The sequence below is a fragment of the Polypterus senegalus genome, chromosome 1, assembly GCF_016835505.1.
Source record: "Polypterus senegalus isolate Bchr_013 chromosome 1, ASM1683550v1, whole genome shotgun sequence".
NCBI classification, from domain to species: domain Eukaryota; kingdom Metazoa; phylum Chordata; class Cladistia; order Polypteriformes; family Polypteridae; genus Polypterus; species Polypterus senegalus.
The window spans coordinates 190,318,276-190,328,387 of NC_053154.1; the positions used below are offsets into that span (position 1 = coordinate 190,318,276).

Below are 10,112 nucleotides of genomic sequence, written 5' to 3' on the forward strand. Positions count from 1 at the left end.
CCAATACTCTGAAACTAACCCAGGTTTAACAGGAAGGGTTAATGCTTTGCAACCTCCATAATTTAAGAGAATCCAGTGATAGGATCAAAGGTTGAAAATGTCCTGTTAGAAATGCTGATCATAGCTGTACTTTTTATGAAGCAGAAAAAGCTGTTGAAATGTCGAAAAGGCCGTGCCCCTTCCTAACAGAACAATCGACATACAATAGACATTCTAGGTTGCCCAGAGAAGTGTATATACTGTATGTTACCGTTTTACATCCCAGACTTTCATAGATCTGACGGGAGCAACCTTCAAAAACTTTACCTATTTAATGTAACTGTTGTGGCTTTAAGCTGACATTGATGCAAATTATGGACCTTTCCTGTTAGGTAATTTTTTTTTTCTTTTTGCTAATGGCACACACATCGGCAAAGTGATCACAAAGCATGCCTAACTTTGAACTGGTATATTCAAACAAACACAGGCTGTTTTCCCGAGGCAGAAATTAATAACCACCATCAAAGAGGAGTTCCACAGGTAGGGCAATTGTAGCATTCGGAACAATCACTTATAACTTGACTTACTGGTGGAACGAGCCACCTGCCAACTTCATACCTTCTGTGGAGTCCCTCAGACTTCCCTCTTCCGTGAATACCTATACCTACAGGATGTGCTTATTAATGTAATGTTGATTTCGAGTTCTGTAATGGAATAGGGCATCAATATTACTTCTGTCTTGTATTGTAATTCATTTGGCTGATGGCTTCTACTATTGTCTAGCTTAGTTCCCATTTTTCCTCTTACTTTTCCTCATTTAGGTGCTATGCTGTGAGGCAGTTGTTGCCATACTCATCCCAAAATGCCACAGCTAATTGAAATAAAGGTGTCACAGGATTTTCAAATGTAATTGGCTGTATGGATGGAACGCACACCTTTATCAAAGCACCGAGTGTGAATAAAGGAGACAATTTATTCTGTTTTATTAAGCACAAGCAGAATCTTGGTGAAACTGTCAACATGGTCTTCATTTATTATGTGTTTCTTTTGTTGCATTCATCTACAAACTTTGTGTGATCATCACTACTGCAACATACGCCAAACGCACTTTAACTAACTGACTTGGCTGCTCATAACTTAGTTACTATTCATACCTCGCTGCTTAGTTTTCACAACAGTTTGAATGCTAAATACTCTGATGTCTTTACTGCAATATGAACAGGAAATCTTTGTAACCGCATTAATATGGAGGCACAGAAAGAATGTATATCATATACTCCATATAAATTTCAATCTTTTCTCATTCCCATTCGTACAATAATGAAACAGGAGACCCTGGATAGTTGGCCTCAAAAAGTTGTACTTATTTGCAAAGGGTAGACCAGCTTAATGATCCCCTGGAGCCAGGCCTGCTGACAGGTAGTTTTGTGAAAATAAAAAGTCTTCACACAAAGAGTTATTTAAAATTAATTTGTACTCTTGATTTGTTCACTCTGCTTCTTGTAGATGTGGGTATTAGTTTAGTTGAACACTACAAATGCTGAACCATTGCTCTTTTCCTGTTTGTGGCAAGAAAATTAGAGGTCAAGGTACTTGGCTGAGAGACACTTTGAGAGCATATAATAATATACGTTTAATTATGGGATGCACTCTGGACCCTCTGGAGGTTGTAGCAGAGTCGAGAATGAAAACAAAACAGTGCCATTATGAACAATGCTGCACTTCCCCTCTCTGGCACACTAACACTGAGAACATTCAGCCAACAAATTATTCGGCTGGAGTGTGTCAAGAGACACTACTGGGACTCCTTTATATTAACAGTAATATGTCTGCATAATGCTACAATGTGACTAGAACTGTCAAGTCAGAGGTTTTTGTCTGTCTTTTTAATTTTCTTTTTCTTCCTTTTTAGTCATTCTGGTTTGCTTTCAAGCTATAGTGTGTGTGTGTGTGTTTTTTTTTATCCAGTTCCCTGTCTGTTTAAAGAGCTTCTGTAAAAAGTCAAATTCCCCCCCCTGGGCACAAAAAGATCTGCCTATCTATTTCAAAAGATCGATTTATGTCAGTTTTGAATTAATCTCGGTGTGCACGGATTTCTGGCATTTTACTGATTTATTATTTTTGATCAGGCTATTGTTATCCTCTGTGCTAGAGCATTTCACTTGTTAACTGTGTGGCTATCAGTCGATCCCAGCAGAAGACACACAACTGGCCACAGCATAGCAACACGTGTGCAGTATCTGTGTTTGTGAATATCTGGAGTAAATTAGTAGTCTAAAGTTCAAGTGATGAAAGACAAAGTTTGTGGCAAGTGGCAGAAACACAGAAGAGTAATATCTTGGAGAAGCTGTTTGCAACTAAATACGGGGATTGGTGCCTGTAGCTGGCTTGAAGCTGTCCCTTCATTTATGCTCTGTTTGCTTTTTTTCCCTATTGTGTTACTGCTGCAGTTTCTCTCATTTTTAACTCTTGTCTTGTACTTCAGCTTGTGCGGTTCAGCATTTTAAAGGCTTCAGCAGGTAGTTCAGTGTGTTCAGTCTTGTTTGATACTTTTTGGTGTGTCCCTGTGCTACTTTCTCATTACGGCATACCATTGCACTGGGAGTCCAGAAAGATAAATGGTGAGGGTGAGTTTGTGTCATCAGTTATGAACATGGAAGACTGCCTGCTATAACTTTTTAGTTCATTTTAGTATCTGTAGTCTCCTTTTCTTTCTGTCTGATTTTTGTTTTCCATGTAATTTTGTTGGTCTTTCAGGAGGCAAGGGAAGTTGAATCTTCTGAGTTTCAACGGTTCTATGCACTTTTCCCTTAATCTCCCTGCAGTTCGGTCTCCACTCTAAACTAGACTGCTGTAATTCCATATGATTATACTTTTGGTACGGTGCACTATTCTGTCTGCTTCACATCCCTCCATATTATTGTGTTGGCTCATCACTGCCACCCGATGCTGAAATCGTGCCTTGGTCCGCTTCAGAAAGCGCTTCAACCGTACTCTGCATTCATATTTTAATAAACAAGGTCACATGAAGATCGTGCAGTTGTAGTACCTAGTGAAAAACCTCCAGGGCACGTTGCCTTTTCGTGGTGTGCCGTTTGAGGCCCTCACCTGGCTGCTCCAGACCTCTAATTGGTCCCCTTGAAACTTGCTGCCATTCCTCCAATCTTGACTGCTTCCCTGTTATTTTTGTGTGGCCAGGCCTTGTCGCTTCTGGCATGCTGGAGGGCCTTGCAGACGCCAGATCAAAGCTGATAAGCAGTGGTGAGTAGATGTGGACTTGTGAGAGTCCATCCCTCTCTTCCTGAATGCGGTGGTTTACCTTTCTTGCCTGGATGTGAAGATGAAATTGTCTTACACACACCCTCCCAGATCTCCCTCCCCCATGCCAAAAACAGTCCATTAGTAGCACACATTCAGGTAACTTAAATTTTTATTGCATTGCATGCATTAGCGGACTAATGGCATAGCTGCCTGTCAATGTGGCATAGTGCCAGTCCTGCTGATGTCTCTTACGGGAAAAAGAACAGCGCAGCTCCCTTTCTCTGCACAATAAAGGCAACCCTACAGTGACTAGTCAGATTATTTGTCATTTAGAGGGCTTAGTAGCTTTTAATGTGACTCAAATGCTAAATGAGACTCGCAGGCTTTCATTCTGGAGCTGCTGCGATGATAGCATATCATCTAGGCTGCCTTTTATTGTCTTGTCTGTTTTCTCTTGTGCCGTCTGTCTCTTTTTGGCAACAGTGGTCATAACATTGCACTCCCTCCCCACGTCTTTCCCAGCCCTTTGGAAATACTACTAATACTACTTTCGTAGTGAGACTTTTTAAAGCCTTCACAATGCCCTGTGGTAACAGAGGGCTGACTGTTGGCACGAGCTGCAGTCTTCACTGCTATGATTTCTTTTTCCTGAAAAGCTGTGTTGTCTACTCCATCTTGTGGCAAAAGACAGTACTGCTAGAGAAGAACCCTGCTATGTAAATCCCTTGCAACCAAATTGATTGCTTGAAGTTGTCTCTCCAACTGCATTCTCCATTCCTACCCCAAATTGTATTGTTGTCATGGCTCCTCTTAATTTCACTCTGTTTTAGACCTTGACCTTTGTGGTGCATTGTGTCAAAGACTGTTGGTGATGCAGTGTTAGCTTGAAAGGCTGAATAATAGTATTACAAGTGTACAAAGGCACCTGACTAAGTAACCAGCAATGTGAGGTGGGTTGGCCGCTAGTTAAATGGCCACTTAGATGTGATGTAATGGCAAAGGTGGTGTGATGGAGCAGTTGCTGAGTAGTCAGAAAAGGATAATGGAAAGTCTACTCTTTTAAACCGCATGGAGCTTTACAGTATCTCCTGCAAAACCTCTTAGAAAAATGTCTGAGCCTCATGTCAGCTGTATCCTGGAATTGTAGCTGCTGCCTTTGGAAATCTGCAGAGTAGTCATTTTAAAAGAGAATGTATATATTGAGATTTCATGTGCCGCAGAGATCAAATTTCGCCGGAGACCTGCACTCAGTTTTCACACCAAGGGACGCCGTGCTGCAAGGTGACATCGTAATTCCTGCACAGCTCACTGTAATGACAGCTGCTTGACCTCTGCTTGCATTAACTTCTCAAGCGAACTCTGCTTACAGGAAAAGACATGAGATATACCCACATTAATTCTTTGTATTCGTTTTTTTTTCTTTCAGGTATGGTTCAAAAACTGGACCAGAAGCTACCAGTTGCTAATGAGTACCTGTTACTTTCGGGAGGGGTCCGAGAGGGTGTGGTGGACATGGACTTGGATGACCTCAACATCTATGCTAGGGGCACTGATTATGACATGGACTTCACTCTATTGGTCCCTGCACTCAAGCTTCATGACCGCAACCAGCCAGTGACACTGGACATGCGCCATTCTGCACTTTGCCACTCTTGGCTAAGCCTCCGTCTGTTTGATGAGGGGACCATAAACAAATGGAAGGACTGCTGCTCTGTAGTAGATCATATCAATGGAGCTACGAATTACTTCTTTTCGCCCACCAAAGTCGCCGACTGGTTTCATGACTCAATCAGCATGGTGTTGGTGGAAATTCAGAAGAAGCCTCAGCGGGGAATGCCCAAGGTGGAGAAGGTAGAGAAAAATGGGACAATAATCTCTGTTATCTTGGGTGTTGGTAGCAGTCGCATGCTCTATGATATTGTCCCTGTTGTGTCCTTTAAAGGTTGGCCGGCAGTGGCTCAAAGCTGGCTGATGGAAAACCATTTTTGGGATGGCAAGATAACCGAGGAGGAGGTCATTAGTGGCTTCTACCTTGTGCCTGCTTGCTCATTCAAAGGGAAGAAGGAAAATGAGTGGCGACTGTCCTTTGCCCGGAGTGAAGTGCAGCTCAAAAAATGCATCTCAAGCAGCCTCATGCAAGCCTATCAGGCTTGTAAAGCTATCATTATCAAGCTGCTATCAAGACCAAAAGCCATTAGTCCCTATCACCTGCGTAGCATGATGCTGTGGGCTTGCGACAGACTCCCCGCCAGTTACCTTTGCCAAGAGGACTATGCTGCCCACTTCCTGCTTGGCCTGATCGATGACCTTCAGCACTGCTTAGTCAATAAGATGTGCCCCAACTACTTCATCCCTCAGTGCAACATGCTGGAACACCTGTCCGAAGAGACTGTGATGCTTCATGCTCGTAAGCTGTCATCAGTACGGTCTGACCCCTTGGAGCATCTGCGTACGGCCATTGAGCACGTCAAAGCTGCCAACCGCCTGACTTTAGATCTTCAGCGGAGAGGCAGTACCTCAAGCATTCCTTCACCACAGTCAGATGGCAGCGGTACCGCTGGAGACCACCAACCTGATGACCGCCTTGCAAAGAAGTTACAGCAGCTGGTGACAGAGAATCCCGGAAAGTCCATTTCTGTGTTCATAAACCCTGATGACGTCACAAGGCCACATTTTCGCATTGACGACAAATTTTTTTGAGACTGTGTAGCTTGCCGCAGTTGCTGGAATTCTATGTCTTTCATTGTCTTACTTTGTCTGCTGTGTATGTGTACACGTTTTTTGTTTTTAATTATTTTTTTCCTTCCTTTTTTATGTCTCTAGTTCAATTTCCAGCTGTACTGTTTATGTGCTTGGGATGAGAAAGTGTTGGTGAGGGGTGGCCTGTTAGCTTTGAAAGGAGAACTTAGATGGACCTGAAAGATGGATGCATATTTATGGAGGTCTGAGTCACACTTATCCATCACCTTCGTGGGATTAAAGCTCAAGTTCCTCCCAAGGTGGTACCATGTTTCTCCAAGTGACTTGGTACTCTGCTTTGAAGGAGCAACAACTCCCCCTTTGCCTCTAGGGCAGCTAGTGCACCTTGGTTTTTGGCACTGCACGGTTTAAATATTAAACTTAATAGCTAATGACTTATGATATTTTTAGCAGAAAAGTCCTCATCAAGTGCAATCGGAATACCCATGAGAGGGTCAGTGCTGCCTCCTTTATTGATATGACTCTTCACAATCCTGAATTACATACATACTGTAACTTAGCAAATGGATGGACCCTTTTTTTAATAATTTCTTGGTGCTTACAGATTTAAACACATGATGGCCAGTCTGAACAATCGAAAAGTAAGGTCTGCCAAAATGGGGGCAGCAAAGTTCTCCTTTGCAAAGCAGCATCCATGTGTTGTTTTATCAAATGGGGAGAAAAGTGTTAATGCAGGGTGTGTGATACTTGCAACAGAAACTGAGATGTACATTTGACTTTTTTTTTATTTATTTGCAGAAGCTAAGCATAAAGATGTGCTTTTTTATTATGCAAGTTAAGTTAATAAAGTCCACTGCTCTCATAAAATATTTGTATGTATATATGCTATATCAAAAACCATGTCTCAGAATCAATGTATATCTGCCATCATTTCTTCTGCCATGGTGGACTGCTGAAGGTGTCTCACTCCAGCATTAGTAGGGAAAGAATGCTTTTTATATCTGTTTAAAATAATAAATGGACTTCATAACAGTGGAAACCCTCTGGAGATTTCATGATGACCTCCCCTTACAGAAGTGTGGTATCTGGATGACAATTACACAAGTAAATATTCCCTTTGCTCTGTTTCAGCACTCCCACCCATATTTAACCCTTGCTGTAGGTTATTAAGATCTGTAGTGGGACTGTAACATCCTGCAGTGGTTGAGCTGACTGGTTTGATTGGCTTTATTAAAGTGGAAGCTGTCAGCTGCCCTACAGTCCACCGAATGACGGAATCACAGTGACCCACTGTTAAGGGGTTGTGTTTCTGCTCCATCCCACTCCCAATTCTCGTAGTGCTGGGCTTCATCACTTGCCTGACCATGCATTTGTTATACCTGGCAAATCTCTGAGCTTTTTTTTTTTCTCCTCTTCTTCTTACAGCTCTTATTTTCCTGTTCTACTTTGTGAAATCTTTCTTTTTGTAATGCCACACGTTTCTAGAGGACTGATTGAGGACTAATGGCCGACAACTATTGCCTTTAAAGAGTTGTAGTAGATCTCAGGAGGCTAACAAAGTAATTATGGTCTATATACAGTGCCTATAAGGAGTATTCATCTCCTTGGACAGTTTCACATTTTTGTTGTTGTTGTTGTATAACATTGAATTAGAGTGGATTTAATGTGCTTTTTGACACTAATCAACAAAAAGGACTAATATAAAAGTGAAAATGGATCACTACAAAGTGGTCTTAATTACAAATATAAAGCACAAAATAATTGCTCACATAAGTATTCACCCCTTCAAGATTTGTATTTCGTAGATGCAACTTTGGGAACAATGACAACTTAAAAGTCTGTGTGAGCAATGAACTTTGCACATCTGGATTCTGCAATTTGTTTCCTGTTCTTCCTTGCAAAATTGCTCCAGCTCTACCAGGTTGCATGGGGATTGTGAGTATACATTATTTTTCAAGTATAGCCACAAATTCTCAACTGGATTGAGAATTGAGGCACTACATAAAACATCACATATTTTTGTCAACATAAAAAGCCAGTTTACAGCATTGTGCAGTTCTCCTAATGTAATTGGAGCAATTGTCTTCACTCATACTGTAATAATAATAATCCATTACATTTTTATAGCGCTTTTCTCACTACTGAAAGCTCTACCACACATGGAGGGCACAGGACGTGAACTCATGATAAGGACACCTAGATAAAAAGACCCTGCTTTTGTTAACCATAGCCATTCATATTCCATTAATGCACTAGTCATCTGTGATGCAAAGGTGAGACTGACACATGTTGTTGCAAGTTAGCCCGTAATTCAATTAGTTTGAGGCAAAGTAACATTGAAAGATTTCTAATGCCTTTCCCTCACATTCAGAACACAGAAGAGAGGTGCTATAATGTCATGCATGCTTAGTCGTGGAGTGCACCATAGGATTCTTCAAATGCAGGTAGCAGTGTCTTAATGCATCAGGTGAAAGCTGCTGTACCAGTCAATGACAGTCTGCAGCATTGTGATTACATATGTATGAGGTTGATTAGCAAAGTCCAGATATGGTTGTTTCAGGGTAGCATCTGGTGTGGGGATCGAGGCGGGATCATGTACACACATTTACTAGATGGTTGTGATTCATAAAGAATACATTATTTAGAAATGTGCAATCACCAGGTTTTATAAATCTGACTTGTTTTGGGTATATACATTTTCCTATGTTTTGGTGTGCGTATACTTTCACAGTTGCATCCACACAAATTTGGTAAATGAGACCCTTGAACATTCACAGTTTTATTTTTAGGTCATTTCTGTGTAGCTTTGGCTTTATGCTTGGAGTCATTAATTTATTGGAAAACAAATCTGTCAAGATGCAGGATTCTTGCAGAATTCATCAGGTTTCCTCTAGGATTTGGTGCATTCATTTTCCCCTCTATACTCACAAGCTGTAGAGGACTTTCTGCAAAGAAGCATCCTTGCAGCATAATGTTACTACCACAATGCTTTATGTTGGGAATGGTCTGTTTATGCTTAACATGGCATTAAGCCTGATGGCCAAAAAGCTCACTTTTGGTCTTCGGACCCTAGAAACTTCTTCCAGTTGTCTTCAGAGTCTCTAATAAATGAGATGTTGTGTTCTTGTGGTGTAATGGAGATTAATATTTCATATTTTGTTGTTTGTAAATTGCTGCGGTGGGCTTGGCACCCTGCCTGGGGTTTGTTTCCTGCCTTGCCCCCTGTGTTGGCTGGGATTGGCTCCAGCAGATCCCCGTGATCCTGTAGTTGGGATAAGGCGGGTTGGATAATGGATGGGTGGATGTTTGTAAATTGTCATATAAGAATTCATATTGACTGAAAGATAGAAGCAGGTTTTTTAAAGTAAGTCATGGTCATCTCCTCCCCCTCCTAAGCTTTTGGAATGCCGTTACCTTTTGTTAAGTGCTGCTTTGGAAGTATAATTTATTGCAGGGGTTTGGCTTGTGCCTTGAACCAGTTTGGCAAAGGTGATTCTCTGCAGGGCATTCTGTAACCCCATTCTCCCAGTGCAGGTGTGAAAAGGCAGCCTGTGCTCCTATTGGTTTGAGGTATGGCTGTTTATGATTGGTCTTGAATCAGAGGCCGTTCTGCACTACGACATGCCATTGGTTCATGAGTTCTGATAAGAATGGTATAAGTTGGTTACTCTGCCTTTTATCTCTCTCGCCATCTGATCATGAAGAGAAAACCACCTCTCTTTTTTGCTATTTTTCAATGATGAAGACAATTCTATCTCAGCAAACATAATGAGACAGGCATATGTGGCCTGTTTCAATACTCCATTTGAAGGCCATGTATCAGTAGAGACAAAACTAGGCTGAAAATAAGCTTAAAGCTGCCAGTGGATGGAAGATACACTGCTGCTTAATCTCTATTTTTTTTTTTTTTTGTCTCATTTTATTTTGCTTTTTGTTTTGGACATGTTATCTATAATATATAATTAATTAAATGTGTAGTTCTTTCCCCATCCCAATCACCCACACCCCCCAAATAGGCCTGTTCTTTCATTCTGTCTAATTTTCTGAGGTTATAGGTAAAGAAGAGAAGGGGGAACCTGACTACAGACTGGTAAGTGTATGGGATTTGAGACATTTTGGTTGTCTATTCAAAGATTTTAAAGGGGAAAATATGATCACAATAGGACATTACA

The 10,112-nt window shown here is 41.3% G+C and overlaps 1 protein-coding gene across 1 annotated transcript in view; it reads left to right on the forward strand.

The window, feature by feature from the left end:
* The window catches only part of LOC120537000 (protein MB21D2), a 44,806-nt gene extending 37,834 nt beyond the window's left edge, over positions 1-6,972 (forward strand). Inside the window, exon 2 of the mRNA XM_039765593.1 lies at positions 4,667-6,972. Coding sequence (XP_039621527.1) covers positions 4,667-5,940 — 1,274 coding nt within the window. The 3' untranslated portion in view covers positions 5,941-6,972. The remainder of the gene's footprint in view (positions 1-4,666) is intronic.
* The last annotated feature ends 3,140 nt before the right edge of the window (positions 6,973-10,112 follow it).